The sequence below is a fragment of the Lytechinus variegatus genome, chromosome 3 (assembly GCF_018143015.1).
Source record: "Lytechinus variegatus isolate NC3 chromosome 3, Lvar_3.0, whole genome shotgun sequence".
NCBI lineage: Eukaryota > Metazoa > Echinodermata > Echinoidea > Temnopleuroida > Toxopneustidae > Lytechinus > Lytechinus variegatus.
In genome coordinates, this window is record NC_054742.1 from 49,322,305 (window position 1) to 49,350,179 (window position 27,875).

General features: G+C 34.4%; 1 protein-coding gene across 1 annotated transcript; it reads right to left on the bottom strand.

Moving 5' to 3' along the window:
- Positions 1–454: 454 nt before the first annotated feature.
- On the bottom strand, positions 455–27,764 carry LOC121411238 (GTP-binding protein Rheb-like). Its single transcript, XM_041603846.1, has 7 exons — positions 27,506–27,764; positions 24,238–24,309; positions 16,476–16,626; positions 15,596–15,652; positions 10,824–10,871; positions 6,005–6,086; positions 455–4,313 (listed from the first exon to the last, which is right to left on the bottom strand). Exons 1-7 carry the CDS (start codon positions 27,558–27,560, stop codon positions 4,230–4,232), a joined length of 549 nt encoding a protein of 182 aa, XP_041459780.1. The 5' UTR covers positions 27,561–27,764; the 3' UTR covers positions 455–4,229.
- Between the last annotated feature and the right edge of the window lie 111 nt (positions 27,765–27,875).

Below are 27,875 nucleotides of genomic sequence, written 5' to 3' on the forward strand. Positions count from 1 at the left end.
ATGGATTTTGCTTACATGCTTGGATGATTAGGAGGTATTTTTTGCAGTGACGTAAATTTTGATTTGCGCCGAAGTAAGGCATGACTGCAATGAATTAATCCAGATGCCAATGATCCTTTCGGATAACATAAAATGAGATGTTTTCCATCTTACTTGAAAATTCTTTTAATATTTGTGTCATTAGGACATTTACTATACATTTGATGGAGAAACAAATTGAAATCGAAGAATTTTAAGTTGCGTAAAAAACTTCAAACTATTTAAAGTTTATTTTGAGGAAATCGCTGTTTTATGTTTCGCTGTGCCATATATGTGTGTGTAATATTCAAATTTGAAATGCATATTTATGAGACTTATAATTTGAAACTCCAAATAAAAATAATTGCATAACAAAGATAATAAAAAATATTAAAATAATCCGTCAAAATGTCAAAATGCGTGATTTTCGACATTCTTTCAGATTTTACGCTAAAAATGACACTTTAACGCAAAAGTGCGCTTTGCATCCGGCCGTAAGCCATTCCTGGGTACTTTTGCAAGACTATCAGCTGGGACGCTAAGCATTAGCAAGCATTAACAAATTTTGCCGTCCAAAGTATAAAAAATTGTTTTGGCCGGTCTACTATTATAATGTAAATTATCAAAAAGGTGTTTTGAAACAGATTTGAATGCAATCCTTGTGGGATTATGACACTGACATCTGGATTAATTCATTACAGTCGTGCTTACATGTACTTCGATACAAATCAAAATTTACATCATTGCAAAGAATACCTTCTGATCATCTGATCGTGAAGACATACCACATAAAAATGGTATCAAATTATTTGAGAGAACATATCCTTTCAGGCCATCTATAATAATAATGTGTTTATGATATATTTTTCCTTAAATTGGGGTTTGTGAGGTGTCAAGTTTTGTTTGCCTTGCATGGTATAGTTCAATATCCAAAGTGTGAACTCTATTACTAGCGAATCTTATCTTTACTTAAGAGTTTTTAATATACAAATCTGATGGAATGATATAAGCATACAACTTATTCATCTCAAGATAACAACATATGGTTACAACTGCAATGCAATTATGAAAAGGCATAAAATGTCACTGGTCAAATACTTATTGTTGCTATGCATTAGCTACTATCTAAGCTTTCCTTAATCCCACTATGTTTCCTTTAGGGGAGGAGAGGTTCAAAAAACAAGGTGGCAGTATAAAATGTTTCAAGTCAAAGTAGTGTCACTATCCATTGAATTACATTACTTCTATTCCCCTGAACTGCTCAACCAGCTACTGGTTCCTTATCCCAGGAATGGATCAAGCAGGATTAGGCATGGGCCTACCATTGTACAAAAACAATACGACTCATAATATTGTATTGTATGTAACCCAGCTGGATCTACTAGTAACACTGTCTTAACATGGAATAGTCATACCCAGAAATGTAACACTGTGCTAATAAAGACATGTACTTCAAAATGAAAGCTCATGCCTTTTTTTTATTTTTTACTCTTTACTGTATTCATATTTTGTCAAGGACCAAAAGGATAACTGATTTCATCCAAACATTCTCATTTTCAATAAAGTTCAAACCGCCATTGTAACTCCTGGAACACCTGAAATTCACGTTTTCAGTGTTTTCATCAAATATCAAGACTTGTCTTACAGAACATGAATCTTTTACAGGACCCCACTATGCTTCTGATCTCCTTGAAGAACCGTCTCCCTTGTGAATAACTTACTATAAGATTGACATCAATACCATTCAAGACTTGACAGACCATCAATTCTTCTTTCATTGCATGACTTACCTTGTCATTATTTTTCAAATTCAAATTGATGGAATTCCCCTAACAAGAAGTCATATCAAAGCATATGACTTAAATCATAGGGGTTTATTTTACTAGAATCTTTCATTGGCAGTATTAAAAGCTTGTTATTTAATAATGCTGAGCAACTATTTCCAAAACCAGATGAAATGCCAGAATCAAATTTTTCTAAAAGACATTTCACTTTCACTATACATATCAATTAATGCACTTACATAAAATTGAAACGATATAAATAGTTATGACTTCTGTTATCATACCCTTGGCATGGTTACATTATCCCTTTCCCTCATTGAATTGACAACAACAACCAGACTTCTCATCTCAACTTTAATGACCTCAAAGAGTAAATCACCAATCATTGTGATGCAGCAAATCCACAACCCTTATTGCATGTACTGCATTTTAAGGGGTTCACATTACAAAACCAAATATATACACTGAAAAATATTTTCAAGAGTGTGTCTTTTAAAGTCAAGGACAATTATTACCACATCATAGAACTAGATGTAGTAAGTTGTGACACAATTTAAGTAAAAAATAAAGTACATGTAAGCTGAAGATCACTAACAGTGCTCGATAAGCATGTGGGTACTTTTTTAAAATCTGCCTATTCCATAAAGTGACAGCTACATGTATAATCATTTCTCTAAAGGAATTTGTTTCTGTCAGAATCATTTGGTACAGAAATATTCAAATATACAAGTATGTCCAAACTTTTTGGTAGTTATTTCGTTTTGATCTGTTTGAACTCAATTTGAGCTTGCTCTCAAATCTGTGATTCATATTTCAGATAAACACAGGTCCTCATGATTGAAGATTAATTATAGAAACCAGGATGCAAGAAACCTCAAATAAGTAATCTATCAACTTCGGAGATCCAGGACATTAAAGCTATCAATAATAGGCATTTATATAACGCCATCTTTCTAGAAAATATTCTATTCCGAGGCGCACAAGATTAAAATTCAGAGAAGACTTCAACCTGTCTCCAAAATATATATCTGGGGGAAGTATGTTATACAAATTGTTAAATGCATGAAGTAAATATCAACAAGGTAATAGATCAGTAGAGTGTTCTATTTTATCATATTAACCAAGGACCACCTATCTACATGTACCTAAAAGGCCATGGCACAGTTTAACGATGCTTACATTTCAATCCTGACTGAAGTTTATCTATTTTCTTGGGATATATAACCCATTGACACTTCCTTATTGTAAACCTCACCGTACAAAGTCATAAAAATTATGAACACATGCAAGATTACTCCGACATGAGGAAAAAAATTGTAAACCCAAAAATTCTTTCAAAGAAGTTTAGTTGCATACAATTCTTTTTTTTCAATATTCACAATTCTTGATCTAATCCAAAAGATATGTCATATATCATGAATCATTTATCTTGGAGACAAACATCACTGCACACATTGCTCCAAGTAGCTTTACCATTTTACAATAATGTACAACTGGAAAACAAGACCATGTTACTTTGTAATATAATTTATGCTCTGCAAAGCTTTGGTATATTCACCAGATAAATTAGCTCATTTCAAATTATATACTGTAGCTCCGAGTAGAAGATACCCAATTCCATGATTTTTTTAAAAGTTTAATCAATAAAATCTCAACTCCCTTGGAAGGACATTTCTCATCTATTTGATATTGCACGACTTGGACAAACATGGTGTAGACTATTCTTGGTGATAACTTCACATGCTTTTTTATTATAAAGGCAAAGTTACGCAAGGCAATAGCAATTCAAACCAATCGTATCAAGTTGCATATGAGCTACTTTCAGGACTTTCTCTTTCTGGACATATATTCAATTATCATGTGAAAATACAGTTTTGATAATGAAGTTTTACTTTTCATAGATCAATACAAGCGCATTGGTGGATAAAATTTCAATAGAGCTAGTTATCAATATGACCAATACAATCATTACCATTAAAATTGAAAAAATATCTCCACATCAATTCCAATTAAATTCTTCACCATGATGAAATTCACTGTCACATTTTCTCGGGCCTGTTGCGACTAGACTTCAGAGCAAGGCCATGGTTCATAGCAGGGATATGTAACGAATCTAGATAATAGATTCTTTCTGAATGGGTACGGTTTAAAGTGCTGCTGCTTTCCTTCTTTATCCGGCCCCATTCTCATTGTTGAACTCTATTGGAGAGAAAAGAAGGGTCTGTTGCACCACAGTATTAACTCCTACAAGCAAGTTCTGTCGAAAACTACCTTCCAGAAAACGACATCCTCACACTTCCTTGTATATTTCCAGGAGTAGTTTTGCATGAATGACTTTGCTTGTATGTGTGGTTTTCCAAGTCGATGGAAGAGTTATAAGTTGGTGTCTTCTGGAACAAAAGGAGTAATATTTCTGTCCGTATGGCTTTAAATGATGACACATTTTTCATCTTTCATTTGAGGGTTCCCATCAATGAGTTGCAGCACCGTTTTGAATATATCCTCCACACTCTGGGTATTAATAGAATAAAAAAAGAGAGATAGAAGAGAAAAAAAAGATGGTATCATTTTCCAGTTAACATACGAAAATGTGATGATGAAGATGACAATGAGAAAAGTTACTGTAAATATCCTTAACCATATTTAATTAAATCTTTGAAAGACTTTTCTGTCAGAGCTCTTTGGACGGGGGAGTGGGTTCCAAAGGACTAGGCAAGCATAGACAAACAGCTGGGGAGGCAGAAAGCATTTTAGGAAATTTATATTATTAAGTGATTTTCACTGAATATTTTTTATAAGCTACTGAAATAATTGCATATGATTTGCCCAGAGTAAATTTGTCAGTGAAACTGGAGACAAAACTCTTTATGAAACACTACTCTGGTGTCTCTAAAGAGGGTCTGTGGCACAGACTCTCTGAAAAAAAAATCTCAGGGGTGCATCCCCCGGTTACACTTCGTAATTCCGAAGGTTCGTAATTCCGAAACACGTAAATTGCCGATACCTCGATGTTCGTTAATCCGAAAACATAAAAGGGTTCGTTACTCCGAACATTTGTGGCGTTATTCCGAAGGTTCGATAATCCGAAAACGAAATAAGGTTCGTTAGTCCGAAAAACAAAATAAGGTTGGTTGTTCCGAAGGTTTGTAATCCGAAAACAAAATAAGGTTCGTTAGTCCGAAAACGAAATAAGGTTGGTTGTTCCGAAGGTTTGTAATCCGAAAACGAAATAAGGTTCTTTGTTCCGAAGGTTTGTAATCCGAAAACGAAATAAGGTTCTTTGTTCCGAAGGTTTGTAATCCGAAAACGAAATAAGGTTCGTTGTTCAGAGGGGTCGTTTGTCCGAAAACAAAATAAGGTTCGTTAATCATTACGTTTTCGGACTAACGAACCTTTGGAATTACGAACCTCATTTCATTTTCGGATTAACAAACCTTCGGAATTACGAACCTCACTTTGTTTTCGGACTAACGACCCTTCCGAATTACGAACCTCATTTCGTTTTCGGACTAACGAACCTTCAGAATTACGAAACTTCGGAATAACGAACCTTCGGAATATCCAAACCTTCGGAATTACGAATGTATGCGCCTTCCCCCTATATTGGGGGTTTCAAAAAAAAAAGTAAGGTTCCCCCTTAATCACTTATAACAAAGTCATATTAAGATTGTAATCATGAGAGTCATATCACTGAAGAGAAAAACTCACTGCCTTTCTACTGGTAACTTGCATTCACTGTAGCTTTCAGGGTACATAATAATGAATACCATTTTTTTTCACAATATTCATGTAAAACAGGTGGTTTACTTCCACTTTAGTGATACATGGTAGGCTTCCATATCAACATCTTTTTTTTCAAATTAAATCTCTAAATGATAGCATCTGTTTTTTTTTAATATTAACCCTGTAAATTGATTCTGATCGAGTATGATATTTCAATTTATTCATGTAAAATAGAAAGTGGTTTACTTCCTCAGCAGTAATATATACTTCACCATCACTATCTTTATATATTCAAAATTATGAATGATAAAATTCGGGTTTCCTTTTTTTATACACCCTGTATTCCGGATTCTGTTTACTAGTAATCATCATTTTATCCCTTGCACTTTATGGAAATATAATACAAAAAAATATATATCATATATCAACAGGGCAAAAGGCAAGTGTCGTGGAAAATTAAGATTTAACAGTGATCTAACCTCATTCTGCTTTGCTGATGATTCTATAAATGTGGCACCCCATGAATCAGCCAGCTGCTTGCCTTGTTGTGTACTTATAATTCTATAAAACACAAAGAAAAATATATAAAAATTAATTTCAAATAAAATCTGCAACACAAAGAATAAGGACATTATTTTAATGTAAATTTGAGTGAATTATTACTTTTTCAAAAAATATTCCTTGTTCCTCTGCAATCTTGAAAGGTTCATTACAATAAAATAAAAAACAATGCTGACTCAATAGGCCTTCATATGTCAAAAATCTTAGAAAATTTTCCATATATATGAAAATATTAGTTTAAAGAAGGTTGATATATTTTGCCAACCTTATTGGAAATAATTCCAGAGAAGGCCACATTAGAAGATAAGTATATATTTACAAATTGGTAATGATGATTTTTTTTCATAACATAGAGGGAGCAATTGCAGTCATAGCTATGATAGCATTCTATACTCGTCAACAAACATGGCATACTATTGGATCACTGCACAGTGTGTTCCACAAAAAAAGAAACTTGAGATTCCTGCTGGTTTTCCCCCAACATACAACAAACAACTTGTGGTGATTCAATTTGCATCATCACAGAATTCAGATTTTTATTTTGATACCTTTTTGATACCTAATATGATATGATGAGCTAACACACACAGACAAGTACATGTAGGAAGAGTTTAAACTTTCAATATCAAAACCAAGTTGCTCAGAAAAAAGTGGGTCATGATTTGACCAGAATACGACCTTGCCTTGGTCACAACCCACCATCCGCCTCCGTACACATGATCTGTAGAGATTTTTGTAGAAAAGCCATGTGGTATACACTTGGGGTTATACCCTTTTCACCTAACATGCAGGTTTCCTTTTTTATGGGATGCACTTAATATTGCTTCTAGGTGGTTTCCAAAGTTTGCAAATGATTTACATGTATTATAAACTAGAGACGGCTTTATCAAAGACTAAATACATACAGTAGACATCTGATAATTTGATGACTTCCTATTTATAAAAGGGAAAGTAGTGATATTATCATGGAATCATTTGCAAGTCATATCCTGCATTTGCTCAGTTTGGTTCCTGATCCTGGAAATTGATTCCTGAAACAGTGTTCAATAAGTAAGTACTTGACATTAAAGAAATTTGTAAAAAAAACATGATAAAAAATCATCAAAAGAGGGAGCAATGCAGGACATCAGTTCCACCTTCCTACATGTATGTACATCAAGAGCACAATGTCAGTGTTACACCCACTGTATGTTGCTTTTAAAACACTTCCATTTCATTAAAGGTATTATAATTACATGCACATGTATTTGAGCTCAATTTAAATAGTCCCCCCCCTGTACATATGAAATTGAGCACAAAAATGGATTAATATGTGCACAGCTGAAGAGGGAGGAGAAAGAGACGATGAGAAAAAGAGGGTTTATACATATACATGTACAGTGTATGTATATATACAAAACATAAAAAGTAAGTCCCCCTTGAACAAACATCAATAATTTCCGAACCAATGCGAGTTTTTGATATATTTTTACATGAGCGTGTAGGTAATTTTATAAGCTACCCTCTGAGTAAATGTTATCGACATATTTTACGTCATGCTTCAGTGAGCACCGTCAGAAGGCAAAAATTTCACTTTTCAAAAGTCACAAGCCAAATACCATGACTTTGATTCCATTTTTTTATCTGATTCCACATTCTCATCATGAAAAATAGTCAGAAGGCTTGTAAAAGGTACTTTCTAAAAGACGATAAAACTTTTTTGGCTAAATTTCACGGTTGAATAAGCACAAGTCCTAATTTGCTATAATTGGATTTTTACACATTTTTATCAATAAAAATGATAGAATATGATGACAGTTATTTTTGGGAAGAGCATCTTCAACAATATTCATCGTTTCAAGGTTCAATGAACATTTATTGAAAACAAAAAATATGTTTTTTCAAATATCATAGGCAAGTATTGTTTCATTTTGGTATTAACTGAAACTGATCTTTTATCAACTTTTTCATTATGTTCATTCAACGATTCAAAGGCGTTTAATTAAACATTCACGCTTGAATGAACATGTGGAATGTGATAAGCCTTTTTTTACGTTATTGAAAAGAATGCAATTTGTAACTATGGATATCTGTCACAAACCTCCTTGCATGGTTCATTTGATTTGATTTTTATGAAAATCCTGATGTTTAATGCATCAGTGACCACACAACACTCGAAAATTATGCAAATGAGAAGAAAGTTCAAGGCCTTGGCCCCACTCTGTGCCGTATCGCATTGTTATTTTGGTGTGCGCACCTTTTGGATAGTGTTACTCTGAAGCCATGTGCGAAGTTTCATTTAATAACTGTTGACAGAAATAACAAAAACCGTCCATGAAACAAACCCTCATTTCATATTTGTTAAAATTTTGACTTCCTCTCTCATAGACTTGTGTACGTTATTGGGGCATATGTTTAAGAATAAGTAACCCCTTATTCAATATGGTGGAACTTTTTTTTTCAAGGCTGTCTTAAGCAATGTCATTTGGCAGTAATGTTTATCAACCTATGGGCAGAATTCTGTGCAAAAATGACATCGATTTGTTTATTTATGAATGAGTGAGCACGCATGAAAGTGGGAAATAAGGTGAAAATTGGGGGCAAATTCGGTTTCAAATGTGACTTTAATTGCTGTTGTTTTTATCATCCATCATTTCTATCACCACACACTTTCCGAACTTTTAACATTTTCATGGTCGAGTGAGCACATTCGAAAACTTTTTATACTGCATGAATACTCTTAATACTGCATATATGTATTCTTTTCCTAACAATTTTTTCATGATCAGTTTAATTTATGGACAAATCAGTGGTGGATCCAGAATTTAAAAATGGGGAGGAGCCTATAATTGGGGGAGCCACCAACATTTTCAAATTTCAATATGACTTAACAAGTTATGGAGGATACTACCAAAAACCCCTATGACGATATGTCACAATACAGGGGCCACGGAACGGTTTTCAAAATGTGGGGGAGGGGCTGAGCCAAAAGTAGGGGGGGCTGACCATGCAAACAATCACAATCATATGGTCATTTTTACATTTTTGTACATGCTTTTGGAAAAAAGTGGGGGTAACCCAGCCCCCCCCCCTTCCGCAGCAGCTGCAATATTGTGCTCACTCAACCATGAACATACACGTACGATATCAAAATTGTGTGTGGAGTGGCTAAATGATGGATAGTAAAACAGCATTAACACCATAAAATTCACCTAAAAACAACTTTTGCCCAACTTTGTATTTGCACAATCTGAAAAACGACTCTTGTGACTTTCAAAAATGGTCATTTTTAATTCAATCTTTAATTACACATGCATGACTCAACCGATCAATCTAATTTTCCCCAGGAGTTGCTTAATACGTGTAGAAAACCACCTACGTCCTACAAAATATATCTAAAAATAATTCCGTTCAAAAGTTACAGCAATTTGATTTAGGTGGGACATTTTTTTGTGTGTTTATACAGTGCGTATCAAAAAAAAGTTTACACTTTGAAAAAGACCTGGGAATTATAAAATATACAACATGTGGGTATTTTTTTCACATATAATCTTAGATTTGGGTCTCATCTATCCAATGAAAGTAAAAGTTTTGACAGAATGTTACACTTGAGTGAGCACTGTCCATTCTTGTAAAGCTCGCAGAAATCTGTTTGCGCAGAAATGCTCGTTTTCATGCTGTGTCAAGTGGAAAGGGCGAAATCAAACTTACCCTGCAACACATTTCTCATACATTTCCCTTGCACTTTTAGTCAGTTGAAATAAAACGGATACATTCAAGCATCTTGTAACAATTTTAACGCCCAAATTGACATTTCAACACTTAGTAAGCATAACCTTTAACCTTTTTGTGCCAGCTGGATCTTAGGACATAACTGAATCTGAACAAAAGTTTATTTCAGACATCTCTAGCATTTTTTCACTAAGTTTTTATCATTAAAAGTGGGTTTACATTTCATTTTTCATTTAATACTTGTTTCTCCATACTTTTCCCAAGCTTGGCAATGATTATCAAAATGAAAATTAAGCCTTAGCCATTTCATGTAAATTACAGCTCAGTGTAAAGCAAATATCGTCACGATGGCCTCGGTGTGTGGGGAAGTGGGATGGGGCGCAATGCACTCTTCGAAGTGTTTTTGGAAAGGAAACAAGTTTAAAAAGGTAAAAGCTATCTTCAAATCAATTTTCCTAGCTAAATTCCACATGTTCTTCATGATTAAGGTCTACTTTTATCCGCATAACTATTTAAAAGTTCTGCGCAAATCATTTTTCACTAACTTTTCAAAAGTGAGTGGTGCTCACTCAAGCGGAATTTTTTTTCGACAGTTATATCGTCATTTGCTCAAATGGATCTGTACCAATGTTAAAGTGTGGGAAAATCTTCAGGAAATTACAAATGTATAATTTTACAGGATTTTTTCAAAGTGTAAACCTTTTTTTGATATGCACTGTATATATATCTACGGCATTTACTATACCTTTCATGATTATTTTATTCCATATGCCGAAGCAGACTATTTCTATATATATATATATATATATCTATATATATATATATAAATCATCTCAAATCACATCCCCACAAATTTACCACACAGGTCGATACAGTATTTTGAAACAAGTTAAAAAAAGGGGGGATGGTGTTTTAAAAGTGCCAACACTGCCCACATCATTAGTGATGGCATTCATAATCACAAAACAATCATATTCATGTAAATTATTGTTCTTTTGAAACAAAATTGATATTTTATTACTTTACCTTTCCAAATGAAGATCTTTTTTATTTCCGACAAGTACAAGTGGAATACTGCAGAGGAAGAAATGAGCAGATCAAAATGATGTTAAGTCACATTACTACATAATCAATCTTGAAATTTGCACATTCTCATTTTGTCAACAGTGAATGTACATGTGCATGCTTCTAGATGTCCTGTACATTCATTTGATTATTAGGATTTTTTTTTCATTCAAATCAAATTGCAGTTTGGGTTGAATTGGCCTCCAAGCTACATTTGAAAATACTTCATATGAATAGATAATTAATCCACACTTTCATTTTAGGGGTGGAAAGGTCTTTCAAATCATGATTCGGAGGAAAATTCAAACTTCGAAAAAGATGCATTTGTAAACGCGATCAGCTCAGATTTTACCACCTTGAGCATTGCGAATGCAACATTGAACACTATGAGTTTTGCAACTTCCTTAATTTAACTCTCGCAGTGGAAGCATACACAAGTAGGTGCCAGAACTGACCTTTCTTGTGATGGGTCAAACTGCGCACTAAAGCTGCGCTTCCAAAAGCGGGAAATTTAAAGACAATCACCATATAAACGGCTTTATACTTCTGACACTGAACAGTACACCGCTGATAGTGTGTGTTTGATGTTTTTCAATTGATTTTTTATTCATGATTCATTTTGCTGTTTGAACTTGAAAATCGACATTGTACACACCCTTAATAACGAATGGAACGCCTCTGGCAGTCTCGCTCGCACTACATGATTCAACATACATGTAGCAGCAGTGCTGACCTTGAAAACAGCTATTGAATAATCATTCACAAAAGAAAACATTCATATGATGATAAAATACCGAAAATGACCTTTGACCATGATCATGTGATCTAAGATATATGCAAAACAATCATTTGTACTTGATTACTCTTATGTCTAAGTTTTATGAACTAGATCCATAAACTTTCAAAGTTGCGATGGTAATTCAATAAATCCCCCGACATGGCCAAAATTTGTTGACCCTAAATGACCTTCGACCTAGGTCATGTGACCTGAAACTTGCAAGTAATGTTCAGTGAAACTTGATTACTCTTATGTTATGAACTAGCTCCATAAATATTTACAAATAATTAAAGTTGTGATAGAAATTCAACAAATACCCCTAACATACATGTACCAAAAGTTCATTGACCCAAAATGACCTTTGACCTAGGTCATGTGACCTGAAACTTGGACAGGATGTTCAGTAATACTTCATTACCCTTATGTGTAAGTTTCATGAACTACAGTACAGTAGGTACAAATATTTTCTAAGTTAAGAAGACATTTCAAAAACTAAACCTTAGGTTAAGATTTCTATATTGATTCCCCCAACATGGTCTAGGTTCATTGACTCTAAATGACCTTTGACCAGGATGTTCGTAAACTTGATTACCCTCGTGCCAAGTTTCATGAACTAGGTCCATACACTTTTTAAGTTATGATGTCATTTCAACAAGTGGAATGCCTCTGGCCGTCTCACCTGCATCACGCGGTTCAATAAAGCAGCAGTGCTGACTTTGAATACTACTCTAACTCGCACAAGATGTTCAGTGATACATGGTTACTCTTATGTCCACTTTTTATGAACTAGACCAATAAACTTACAGAGATATAATGGTTATTCAACAAAAAACCCCAACATGGCCAAAGTTCATTGACCTTACATGACCTTTGACCTTGATCATGTGACCTGAAACTCGAACAGGATGTTCAGTGATACTTGCTCTTATGTACAAGTTTCATGAATCAGATCCATAAACTTTCAAAGTTATGATGGTAATTCAACAGATACACCCAATTCGGCCAAAGTTCATTGACCTTTGACCTTGGTCATGTGACCTGAAATGCGCACAGGATGTTCAGTGATACTTGATTACTCTAATGTTCAAGTTTCATGAATCAGATCCATAAACTTTCAAAGTTATGATGGGAATTCAACAGATATCCCCAATTCGGCCAAAGTTCATTGACCCTAAATGACCTTTGACCTTGGTCATGTGACGTGAAACTCTGATAGGATGTTCAGTAATACTTGATTAACCTTATGGCCAATTTTTATTAACTAGGTCCATATACTTTTTAAGTTATGACGTCATTTCAAAAACTTAACCTCAGGTTAAGATTTGATGTTGACGCCGCCGTCGGAAAAGCGGCGCCTATAGTCTCACTTTGCTTCGCAGGTGAGACAAAAACGTAACCTTGGGTTTAGATTTGATGTTAACGCCGCCGTCAGAAAAGCTCTGCTCAAGGTATGCAGGCGAGACAAAAATAAATAAATACATACATACATAAATATATAAATAAATAAATACATAAAAAAATAAATGAATACCGGTAAGTGTATGTGTCAGGAGGTTTTCTGCTTAAATTCACATTTTCAATAAACATGGGTTAAAAATTTTAATTAACAAACTCAATGTTATACTTGAAAGGATTACATGTAGTATCACTGTTAAAGTCTCAATATACATGTACAGTATACAGAAGTATATATCTTTTTATTTTAATATTGTTTAATGTCCAGTTCTTTAGACGACTTTTCAGTTTCCATGTTGTGTACTATCAAAAAGATCGGGTATTGATTACCCTTACATGCATGTCCAAATTTCATCAAATACATCAATTTGTATGAATATTTTTAACAACTCAACCTTGGATGATTTCAATGTTGATACTACATGTATGAATATTTTTAACAACTCAACCTTGGATGATTTCAATGTTGATACTACATGTACATAGGGTTCAAAGTTCATTGACCCTAAAAAATGACCTTTGACCTTGTCATGTGACCAGGTTGGTCCATATCATTTTAAATTGAAAATGAATCTTCAAAACCTTATTATCCTTAGTTACGATTTCATTGCTGATACAACATGATCAAAATTCATTGACCCTAGAGACCTTATACCTTTGAAATTCATGCACAATGATCAGTGATACTTCATTACCCATACATGTATGTCCAGTTTCATGAAATATGGTCATATACTTTTTAAGTTACATGACATTTCAAAAAATTAGCCTTGGTTTTTAAGTTTTCAATGTTGATGCCACCGCCGCCTCTGCCTTTGGAAAAGTGGCGCCTTGGCGATTTTTTTGATTTTTTTGATTTTTTTAAAAAAATCAAAAAAATCTGATTTATTTGATTTAAATCAGATTTTTTTTATTTAAATCAGATTTTTTTTATTTTTTTGATTTTTTTAAAGTTCCTTCGAAAAAAAAGGGAAATTACCCCCCCCCCCCTTACTCTTACAATGACATCAATATTGATGTTATACATTTCACCCCTAATATTGTTCTTAACCACATATTTTGTAATTAAAATCCAGTAAAAATTGACAATTAAAAATAAATTTGAGGAATCATGTATCTGAACTTAATTCTATCATACATAGGCCTTTGAAGGAATATTCCATAGGAAATTCCCAGTGAGTAGAGAAAATTCCCCTCTGGGATTTTTCATTCAAATATTTAAAAAATCCCTTATCAAAACTGCCAACAAACCCTTTGCCAATTGCTAGTATTCATGTATATTGTAAGTGAAATAATTAAAATCAATGATTTTTTTTCAATTAGTCACAGCTTTACAATAGTCAAAGAGAGACTACAACTGTATATGTTTAGGATCTTTGTAGTTTGATAAAAAGCTCTTCTCTTGCTACAGATATAGATGCAAAACTCTCAGTTTTGGAGAACAATATAAGAGATAGCTTAGTCAAAGGGTGACTATACTTCATTATGTTACTGTGATTTTTTACATTAATCTACAATTTTTATTCCCATATTCTCTACAAAAAAATCTGTTTGATCCATGAAGTATGAAAACAAATCTACTTACTTTTAACGTGAAGGATAAAAACTGCAAAACTGCTTAAATTACAACATATGTACATTTATTACAAAAAGTATTTTATTTTAAATGAGACACAGCTTACAACTGCCAATGATTGTAACTGAAGTACCTGCATCTTAACATTTAAATGCAGTGTTAAATGTTTATTCTGAGTTTTGCAAATTGTTGTTATAGAGCTCTTTCCATTATTACATACAGATACAAAACTTCCATTATTTGTAGCACTGAACATAAAATGGGCTGCAGTGACTTAAAAGGTTTATAAGAGAAAGCTTTTTCTCAACAGTCAAATTATGACTGTACTACATTATGTTAATGTGATTTTTATAATTGTTATTTAAAACATCAAATGTATGATAAATGTAACAATACGAAATAAGAGGCATTCTCATTGACTTTTATGTATTATATATTTTTTTTACAAACTGCTCTCTGAAAAGTCTTTGGATTATGTAAAAACTTTATGTTAAGAAAGAAATTGACTAATAATAACTGACAAAGAATGTAAAATTTCAGAAGAAAAACTCGACATAATTTACAAAAAATGAGTACCTATTGACAACATACCTCTGTAGTTTTTAAGGAATTACCTGATTTTATTAATTTGATTTTAATTTGTTTTAAGTAGATATGAAGACTTTGTTGATCTTTTGTTGATATAAAGTTAATTCAAAGTTTTTCAGTTGACTTGAAGAATTAAAACTGCATTGAACAAATACTTTGTCCATAATTTGTACATTTTTCAATGGAAGTGATTTAAATCAATGATTTTTTTAAAAAAATCATGGTGATTTAAATCGCGATTTAAATCACGATTTAAATCAATGTGATTTAAATCCGCCAACCCTGATGCATAGTCTCGTTCAGCTATGTAGGCGAGACAAAAAAAGTAAAACTTACTTGACTTTTCCTGTCATGTCGAGAAGCTTTTCATGTATAGTTTGTATAACTTCAAAGCTGGAGGAAGGAGGACAGATCAAAAAAGAATAGGAATTGAGCAAAATTAAAAGTATATGAATAAAGTACAATAAAAACCACATAGCATTCAATAAAATTGGCTAAGGTCAGATTTAAACACACATCCACACGTACATTAACAAATGGTCAAAATCAATTTTCACAGCATTTGGTTCATTAAATTCCAAGCAAAATTGTACATTTTCAACTTTTTGTTCAATTTCTAAATCAGATGGAAGTTCATAAATGTGAAAGTTAGGGGGGGGCAAATAATCACCCTTAAACTCTTTATGTGAATCATACAACCGTACAAAAATTATGCGACTGCATTCTTTTTAATGAGTTTTACATGTAAATATGAAAAAATACAGTTTTTTATTATTTTTTAATCATATAATCTGAATATAATTATGTTACATTAATTTAAGAGAAAATATGCAAACATACGTAAGTTGCTGAAAGGTGTCAAAATGACAAACTGTAATGCTACCCAGAGTTTTTCTGTCAAGAAAAGATACTTGATGATCCTACATGTAAGCAAGTTTCAATGTCTTATTTGATAATTCTACAAGAAATTCATGTTCTAAGTAACCTTGGAATCTTCTTTTCCCGCACCCTCTTTCTTTCTTTTTCATCATATTTTTCTCTCAAGATGGATCTCTATGATAGCTCCCTCTTTCTCTTTTCCTCCTCCTCCCCCCTCCCCCTCTCTTTTTTAATTAAAACTGCTCCCTTCTCTGCCAACTTCCCTCTACCCCTTCCTCTCCCTGCCCTCCTTCCCTTGAAAATATGTAAATGTATGTAATGGAAGTCAGATCATTACCTTTTAGCAGATGTGACAGCATAGACAAGGACGTAACCATGGATGTTGACAGATAAGGATTGTGGAAAGATAGAGTACTCATCCTGCCCTGCAGTATCTATGATTTTCAACTGATATTGCTGTCCATTTATCTTAAACGTCTTGTCAAATGCTGTGAATGACATAATGTCATGAAATTCTTTAAAATCGAATAAAAATGAGCACTACATAATCAAATTTCAAATCAATACTCCACCCTGAAATCAAGTTGATCTAAATAAAAAAAGTAAAAATATCAACGAGTAAAAACAGCATTAAAAATAATCATCAAATTGAATGAAAATACCAAACATGAAATTATCTCACAAGTCATCATTTTAAAAAATGGTGACATACATGTAATAAGCAGATAACCACTTCTACATGTATCTCCAAAATCCAATAAATTTCAAATCTGCAATATTTCTTGTCAGTCATTGTACATATCAACTTCTATTAACAACTACTGTATACAGTGTGAGTCAGAAAAATGTTACACTTTTTATTAAAACAAGTGGAATGCCTCTGGCCGTCTCACCTGCATCACGCAGTTCAATATAGCACCAGTGCTGACTTTGAAAACTACTCTAACTCGCGCAAGATGTTCAGTGATACATGGCTACTCTTATCTTATGTCCACTTTTTATGAATTAGACCAATAAACTTACAGAGATATGATGGTAATTCAACAAAAAACTCAAACATGGCCAAAGTTCATTGACCTTACATGACCTTTGACCTTGATCATGTGACCTCCAACTCGCACAGGATGTTCAGTGATACTTGATTACTCTTATGTACAAGTTTCATGAATCAGATCCATAAACTTTCAAAGTTATGATAGTAATACTACAGATACACCCAATTCGGCCAAAGTTCATTGACCTTTGACCTTGGTCATGTGACCTGAAATGCGCACAGGATGTTCAGTGATACTTGATTACTCTAATGTCCAAGTTTAACGAACTAGACCAATAAACTTTCAAAGTTATGATGGTAATTCAACAGATACCCCGATTCGGCCAAAGTTCATTGACCCTAAATGAACTTTGACCTTGGTCATGTGACGTGAAACTCATGCAGGATGTTCAGTGATACTTGATTAACCTTATTCCCAAGTTTCATGAACTAGGTCCAAATATTTTCTAAGTTATGATGACATTTCAAAAACTTAACCTCAGGTTAAGATTTTGATGTTGATTCCTCCAACATGGTCTAAGTTCATTGACCCTAAATGACCTTTGACCTTGGTCATGTGACATGAAACTCTACTAGGATGTTCAGTAATACTTGATTAACCTTATGACCAAGTTTCATGAACTAGGTCCATATACTTTCTAAGTTATAATGTCATTTCAAAAACTTAACCTCAGGTTAAGATTTGATGTTGACGCCGTCGCCGTCGGAAAAGCGGCGCCTATAGTCTCACTCTGCTATGCAGGTGAGACAAAAATGAAGTATTTTTCAAGAACATGTGGGATTCAGAGAGAAATTCTACCATGTAAAAAGGATAGAGTAAATATTCCTTTGTCACTTGATAAAATTTGTTTCAATGTTGTTGTTATGGTTGAGTGCACAACAGCCATTGTTTGAAAAAATGTGTCAAAACCCATTTGCGCCAAGTCAAGTGATTACCTGTACCTGCTGAAAAAGAGAAAAAAGCATTCACACAAATAATGAGCGTAAAGTTAATGCGTATGTTTATTAATCAAGAAAAATAAACAACAGAACCAGTAAATCAATAAATCATCTTCACTTAAAAGTTCCTTTTCATTGTCATTTTGGCCACAACTTGGACAAAGCATCCCACCTTCAATCTCCCACATGTTGTCCATTTCTCTTGATGCACTTCTGAGCTCGATGGCGCATTGCTGCCATGACGCTGCGAAGTGTCTAAAATCAAAATCAGTCGACAAATAAAGAAGAAGCATTTTATGTGATTGAAGTCAAAAGTGTACAGCACCCCACCTGCAGATCTGGATGACTTGCAGCAGCACATCATCAGAGCAACATGTGGAAGATTGAACATGTTGAAGGCGGGAAGCTTTATCCAAGTTGTGGCCAAATGACAATGAAAAGGAACTTTTCAGTGAAGATAAGTTATTGATTTACTGGTTCTCTTGTTTATTTTTCTTGATTAATAAACATACGCATAAACTTAACACTTATTGTTTGTGTGAATGCTTTTGTCTCTGTTTCAGCGGGTACAGGTAATCACCTGACTTGGCGCAAATGGTTTTTGACACTTTTCAAACAATGGCTGTTGTGCACTCAACCATGACAACAACCCTAAAACAAATTTACCAAGTGACAAAGGAATATCTACTCTATCCATACATGCTAAACATTCTCTCTGAATCCCACATTTTCTTGAAAAATACTTAATTTAAAAAGTGCAACATTTTTTCTGACTCGCACTGTAGTATTAAGATCTTTTAGCCTGATGATCAATGCAAACATTCTTGAAGGAGAATCTATAGTGTTCTAGCAGTGCATTACAACATGTATTTTGGTTTGCATCAATTGCCGTGCAGTATCAAAGCGTATCCCTAAAAAGGACCGAAATCTGACAAATATCCCATAGGCTCCTGAAAATATGAGAGCATATTCAACAGTTTAATGCACATGCGCGAATGCGTAAAATATAAAACGCGTACAACCATGAAAGCAATGAGATGCGCAGCATAGAGCACAAAATTTTACGCTTTAAGACGTCAAAATGAACTACATGCAAGTCGCATGTTGACGACCAAAATTGATCCTATGAAGTGATGATGGCATGTATGACTTGTTCAATCAAATTGCTCTCTCTTTTATTTGTGGGGGGGGGGATGGGATAGATGATAAAAATTATATTGGAAGGCTGTATTTCATGAAATACCTGATATATTAAACTCATTAGGGCCAACATTCCACTCATCTGCGATTCGTGGAATATTTTCCCAAACTCTTGGAATATTTCTGGTATTCCACTCTGAGCCATCCAATATCTAAATATTACTTCATGAAAAAGTTCATGTACGTGGGTATGCAGGGTGCTACATGTACATAACTTTTAAAAAGCACTTGCCTGGTCGGGCAAGTAAATTTTTAAATAGTTGAAATATGCTTGCCCCAAAATCTATTTCACTTGCCCGAAAAAATCCTTGAAAAAAATAGTTTTATCTCTTCACGTTTTGCGGTTTTACAAACCACTGATATTTTCTCTCTATGGACATGAACTGATCTCCCTTGTTATTGCATTTCTTTTTTCAAAGTGGCTTTCATCTTGCCTGCCATGACCAAAATTAGGGTCAATATCTTATCGACCCTAATTTTTGTCATTCTGAGAATTTTGCTTGCCCAATTCGGGCAAGTAGTTTTGGTCTTTACTTCAAAACACTTGCTCGACTCTAACTTGTACTTGCCCCGGGCAATCGGGCAAGTGCTTATGTAGCACCCTGGTATGATTACCCCATGCATCCACAAACATCCAAATTCACTTTTTTAGGAAAAGCATAAATACAAAATATAAAATGCTTATAATTTTTTATCCAATTTGCTAAATTTCACTTTTGCTTTCTGATACCCATTTTCTATCTCAGGTTGGAAACTTGGAATGCCTTTTCAAATTGTTTGACTGAACCATTCTCCTGGGGGGCCGCTTACATTGACGAGTGGATACCATGCGCGACCCCAAAAAACACGTAAAAAGGATGCCTTTTTCAAGATAGGGCATACGTACGTAACGTGATAAGGGTGTCAAAAACACAAAAATCATGAAAAAAGATATCTATTTCGCTAAGAAAGATACGTGTTTAGGGTCAGATTTGCGGGGATGATAAAACAAAATTAAAATGTTTTATAAAGGATGTCCTTTTTGCCTCAAAACTATGTGTTTTAGAGTCCGATTTGCGCAAGCTGTGGAAGGTAGGGCCGTACTAAACCAAATGATGTGTAAAGGTAAAACTGACGACCGACATACGTTACTTGTTAAGGGGTGCATTTTCAGAATATGGAAAATACATGTTTAGGGTGCTTTTTCGTGACCCCATGGTCACGCATGGTATTCACTCCTCAATGGAAGTGCCCCCCCCCCCCCGGACCATTCTATTGTATACATGTAGATTCTCATATTACTTCAGTGAATATGCAAATTATTTAGTTTTATTCATTTTTTTCTATTTAAAATATTTTTCTTAAGACAACTTCCATGTAAAGATCATAATGTTAGAGTTACATTATAACCCTGGGATACAGGATTTGAATCAATTTAACGGAGTGAAACCATTTCTCCATGAGGCCTATATTAGACTCTGTTGAACTTTATACTGTACTATAGAGCAAGGGATGCTTAAATCATCTCTATCTGACATTTTGATAAGATTGTCATGGAAAAGATTCATGCTGATTCTAAAGATTTGCAATGGGCTTGTAACTAGATCAGGAAGTTGGGAGAATAGATAGTTTCCTGTACCTAGAAAACACACTCATGGTGCAGCTGATTGCTATAAATATGGAATCCGTCCAAATAAATCATGGTGAAATACATGTACATGTACACGGTTAAAGCAAAATATTCATATTTTATTCATACTGATGAAAAAGATCATTTTTGATAAATTCTTGTCAAATTTATTAAAGTAAACTACAGAAATGCAATTTGAGAGTATTATGCTCATATCGTTCGTGATAATTATTTATCATATATTATTTATATTTTAAAATGTTCACTTTTCTTTTGAAGCTACATGTAAGTGATTAGAATGTAATTCCATCTACATGTACCATGCTCAAAACTAAATACCTTTTTGAGAAATGTTTCTCTAGAATGACCAAGTTGTTGGTTGGTCAATGAAGTTCAGGTGCACATCAGCTTTGATTTTCAGTATCAATTGTTTCTTTAATAACATTGCTTTTTATTTTGTATGTGTATGCCTATTCAATTTTGATACCCAATGTTACACACAGAAAGTGACTAACAATTGTCGTCTTCAAATCCGTGTTAGGAGAGACTGGGATCTAGTAATTATGGCCCCTATTCACTTTTATGACTGGTGCATCAAATTCATCAGTCAGTGCCAATGTCCTAAAACGAACCACCCTACATATACATGTACTTTGATTTTGAATAATGTCACTTTAATAAACTCCATTGTACAAAGGAGACTTGCCACTTAACAGCGGGGAAAAATGGATTGTCATAAATGTTGGAGCCCATTTTAAGGTATAATTGTTGATTTTTCAAAATTGATAGTCTACAGTGTATGCACCAAAGAATTGCAAGCTCTCAAAGACTAGCGAACCATAGATAGCCAATGAATTAACGCACTCATCCTACATGTAATGTAAATGTGTGATGATCACTTATCAAGCTAGGTTTAAGTTAGGTTTGATAGAACATGAAGCCTCCTACAGGGATGATTTAATATCATCAGCAAGTGGGACATACTACATGTAGGAGAATCACTTCACACTTGAACTTATCAGAGTAGGATTGGATGAATGGGAGTCTACTGCAGTGGCATAGGGCCATAGGAAAATTGTGTCAGGGGCAAGCATTGAAACTGTGTTACTGTACGTTGCAACATCTACATGTAATGCCAAGGAAAACATGAAACGGTGCATCCTTCCAACTTCTGATATCCATGTCTAAAAAAGTTTTTCCCCTTATATTTTTTCTTCCTCTGCCTCCCCCAAAACAGTGAAGGCAATAGCCCCATTGCCGAAACCTACATGTACCATGGGAATGACAATTGTAAAATATGGCACAGCGTAATCTGGTGCTACTCGAGTCAGAAAGAGACCAATATTTGAAACTATTACTACATGGTACTAGTAGTCTACTACTTCTACTACTACCACTACAACTACTACTACTACTACTACTTACTACAACTACTACTACTACATGTACATGTATTACTACTACATGTACTCCGACTACTTCTGCTGCTGCTACATTTGCTGCTGCTGCTGCTAGTACAATTACTACTACATGTAATATGTACTAAATTATAAATGTGATCATCATCATAATTACAATATCATTATAATTTTCATAAAATAACAATAAATGGTTTTATTTCATTAAAAAATATTAATGTACATGTAGAATTTATCATTATCAATATTGACATCATTATCATCATCACCATCATTATCATCCTCCCTATAATCATCATCATCATCATATATTTATGAATTTGAGAACATTTTAGTCTCTTGTGAATCCATCTGTCTACGACACTCAGATTCATTTATTGCTAAGGATGACATCATAGGATGGATTCAATCAAGAGGAAAACTTCAACAGCTCTGGCACGGACATTTCAGTAATTAGATTGTGAATCGTCCCCACAGATCCAATTTATTAATATCATGCACAGTATCTGCCACAGTCACAGCATGGGCAATTTGTTAGCCTCTCACACTCAACCCCCCCCCCCCCCCTCCCCATCTGCACATCCCATATATTCTCAGATCATCACCTTGCCAGCCATGGGATGCTCTAAATTATGCAAGACTGGAAGCCTCAAAGGTGCTGATAATGGTCCAATTCTGTTAAATACATGAATATGGCTATGGTGAGGCAATTCCCATGACTCCTGAATTCAGCACAAATTTCTCCATGTATTTTCAAATAATAAAAAAAACATGGAGGATACTTCTTCCTCCATGGTCATGCAGGTACACGTATATTACACTACAATTTCATTTTTTTCTAAAAAGTGCATGGTAGATGCACACTTGATTTAATTTCAAGGTGTAAAAATGACTTAACATTGTTCTTTTTGTATCTTAATAAAATTATGACATTCTTATTTGCAGGATATCTGCACTATTTATTTCATTTATATCCTAAAAAAACTTACATGTACATGTACATGAAACACATCAGCTACAGCCTACAGCACAGACACAAGTTTACATAGTCTTATATACAAAAAAAATTGTCACCTTACTTAAGAGCCAACTACTATGTACTATCAACTCAAGTAAATTCTAGAAAATTTCATTTTTCCAAGGGAGCACATCAGAAAATCAGAATTACAGTGTATAACATTAAAAAAAAACTTAACCTTGGTTACAATTTCATTTTGGTTCCCCCAACATAATCTAAATTCCTAGACCCTAAATGACCTTTGACCTTGGTCATGTGACCTGAAACTCACAAAAGATTTTCAGTGATACTTGGGTAAAATAAGAAAGAACTACTAGTCCTGGGGGTGTTTCACAAAGATTTACATGTAAGTATGACTTAGAGTCGCACTTAAATAGTGAGTTGAGTACGGTATGAAAGGCTTGACTGCATTGGTCAGATTGTGTCATGAGGGCGCACACTAATGAGTATCTTTTAATAAGATCGTGCGTTGCGTATCATGTACATGTACGCATTGGCATTTCAGTGCAACTAAAGTTACACCTAAATCTTTGTGAAGCAACCTCTGGTGCATTAAAAAAGTATAGATCTTGCATGTCTTCATTCCAATGTGTCTCTAAGATCTCATGAGCATTAGGTGAAAACTGAATTTTGAAGTTAGTTCAATTAGTTAAGATTCGCAACGGCCTGACTGACCAAACATACTGTTCGACCGTACTCTGATTTCTATCCACTTCAAACTTCTTTTGGCAGGTTTTTTTAAATGGTAGGCCTACATGTCCCTGTACAAAATTATACACAAGTGACTCACAGCACCTTTTTTATTTTGAAACAAAGAAACAAGCAAACAGGAAAACAGAAATCTTAAAATTGTGTACTTACTGTTTTCAATTGTGGGGTCGTAGAAATCAACAAACTGTTTTTCTACAAACTGAATTGTCAGTGACGATTTCCCTGTAAGAATGAAATGCAAAGAAAGTTTAAGATTGAAATGCAAAGAAAGTTTTTATAAGAATGACTTTTAAATAGTATAATGCTGAGGATCATAAGATTTTTGTTTGAATTTTGAATGTTAAGATCTCATCCTAATTCATACGTGTAAGTGAATAAATGAATGCTGGAAGGTGTTTCACAAATTTTATGTATGACTTAGAGTCACACTTAAATGCCTAGTTGCGTGAGGAATAAAAGCCATTTTTAACCGCATTGGTCAGATCATGCAAAGAGGACGTGCACTACTGCGCATTGATCAATTAGATTGTGCATTGCTTTTCTGACACGCATTAGCATTTAAGTGCAATTTAAGTCATTCTTAAATCTTTGTGAAACACCCCCCCCCCCAGTTCTCTCCAAATAATGCCCGTCGGCAAGTTCAAGCATACACAATGGGGGCAGGAGGCACTCCCTCTTGACAAAATTTTGATGACATTTTTGCTTTTAAAAGTTTTAAGAAATCATTTGGATGGTTTGTTTTGGAAACTGGTGACCTTTGACCATTTTTTTTATTGTCAGAATCTTTTAATGGGAAAGTGCTACTGCAATGTACATTGACTTGACATTCAACTTTTTTTATTATAAGAAAATGTTTCCCCTCTTTTCGAGACTCCCTGGTATGAAACTGTTTACACCCTTTGAGAGTACAACTGATGTTATTATGATGATACAAATTACATTTTGATTATTGTAATTGTAAGCACCCATCCTCATTCTATCATGCAACAGAAGTGAATTTCTAAATTGTTTGTGGAAGAAGAGCTTGTGTTACAAAAATAGTAAACCTTAATATTCAGCTACATGTACAGTACATGTATCACAACTAAGCCTGAGTCATATCAATTATTTGAAAACCGGTGTTCGACAGTCTTAATTCAATCGAACATCGATGCATCGAATTTTGAAGGCAGGGCATATCGAGTCATTTTTTTTGCTCCGGCCGTCGCGTCGATTCGCTATGCACGCACTGCATGGCATGCACTGATGGTATGCACTGGCCGGGCGAGTGCACAAGCAGACGACAGAGCAAAGTATGTTTGTATTTTCCATGATCACAAAACACAAAAAAAAACCTGGGGACCAATGCAGAATTCTTCCCAAAATATCTTTAACAAAACATGTTTGCAGATGATAACAAATTTTAAAATGAAACAATATTAAAGACATGAATGACGCAGAGTCGATCCGAATGATTTTCAGTCAACTAGTATTCGCAGTCCAAACTCGCACACACCAGCCCCGTACACTCACTCTCCCCAAACGACAAGCGTGCTTGCCAGCGCCAGCCAGCAGAGAGCACTGTAACTTGCCTGAGATTGTTTAATATCTTTAACAAAACATGTTTGCAGATGACAACAAATTTTAAAATGAAACAATATTAAAGACATGAATGACGCAGAGTCGATCCGAATGATTTTCAGTCAACTAGTATTCGCAGTCCAAACTCGCACACACCAGCCCCGTACACTCACTCTCCCCAAACGACAAGCGTGCTTGCCAGCGCCAGCCAGCAGAGAGCGCTGTAACTTGCCTGAGATTGTGTAGTTGGCGGGCTAGTTGGATCCAAAACGAGCTCCAAATTGATGGAATTATACGTAATTTTCTCTGGATGGTCATTTGAATTGGTATTCAATGCTGATAACGATTGTGAGGAAAGATTGTGGAATATGAGTTATGACGATGTTCGAAATTAATCCTGATATGATAATCCATTTTTCATTTTAGACACTGGAGCTTGCGATTGAAATAAATTCGAATGTCTCGGATCGAGCTTTAAATTCATATAAATTATTATTGGATGTTAAATAATTATGATTTAATAAGAATTCATATGTTTATATGGGAGCCTTAAATAAGCATATTTATACTCAACGATTTGATGATAAAAGTAAACACTTTACTAACAAGAATATATATATATATGTATATGATATTGCTGGACATCAAAATGCCTAAGCAGATACCTATTCATGAGCATAAATGTTTAATGTTTCATTTGTGAACTGATGAGCTTAATTTCTTTACATGTGTTTGCATACTGTGACTTAAGTCAAGATTAGGATTAGGGCACTCATTCAATGAACAAGGTTATATTACCTGGATTAGATTTAGGGTGTGCGGAAAACATGTCATCATGGTCATGCTCATGGCGGGATTTACTTGAGATTTTTGTGATATTTTCTTCATGGTTAAAAATCTTTAGAAATAGAATAGGCATTATCGTGATATAGGTAACCACCATTCACTTCATACAGCAGCGCTTTATTCAGTTGCACGCACGGTTCCCTATTTCCACTTGTTCACTGCTACCATCTGGCCTGTGGAGAATCTACAGGTAGGACTATGGTATGCCAATGCTGTATAGAGCACACACTTTAAAAAATCATTAAAATATCACTTTTGTGACCAAAATTACTAATTTCCATACAGTTTGTTTTTATTTATCATTAGTAATGTGGGAATAATTTTTGTATTCACCAGAGCGCTCAAAAACTTGAATTTTGGGCATATTTTTGTGTACGCCCTCTATTGGTGGAAAGTAATATGGCAAGAAAATTTTCATTTTTTGATCTCTATTTTTAATTAAGAAAAAATGATATAAAGTCATCAAATTTAAATAAGAGCCAAGCAGTATGAATTAACAGGTCTAATGGAAACTGTCAGTGTAAAAAAATCAAGCATTTGCCCCAAAGAAAAAGAGAAAATAAGCCAAACATTGCCACCCTTATTTTGTCACACATGGAGATATAACTGAGAACAAGGTTATATTATAACCTTGTTCATTGAATGAGTGCCTATTTCCACCTCCATTCACTTTGTACACAAATGCGCATACACAAATCTATGAGTGGTTTCCAAAACCACGATTTGGCCATAGAATATTTACCACAAATTTGTGAAAGATTATTTGTTAAAACATTAAAATTAGCATAGTTTTTATCGTTTGTAAACAAAGTGCGTAGGCATCATACTGCCTACATGTACATACCGGTACACTGCACTGCTGCCGGTGCCGAATTATGCAGCCACAGCCACGGGCCAACAAGTTCACAACACAATGCTGCAGCCTGCACTATTCCAGCTGCACAGCACTCACTCAGAGTCAGATCACTGATTAACAACACTATTAAACAGCAACTAATTTTCTTTAACTTACCGACTGATCGGAATCCCATAACGGCAATTTGTCGCGCTTTGGTATCAGGAGGCATCTTTGAAATATTATATACAATTATAATATTACATAAAATGAATAATATTACATAAAATGGATCTGTTTGCAGCAGGATTCGTGGGTCACAGAACAGGATTTTCTCGTGCACAAACGATAAAGTTTTCTTAGACTACCTTTCAGACTTCGCAATATATAACGTAGACCAAAAGCTTCGGTCTCTGTTATGTTGGTTGTTCAGCTGAACTCCGTTGGCTTTCACTCACCAAATACAGAGGAGAAAAAAAATGTTTAAAAAAATCCTCGAAACAGACGGCTGCCAGCTGTCTATATACGATGACAATTTTTACTTGTC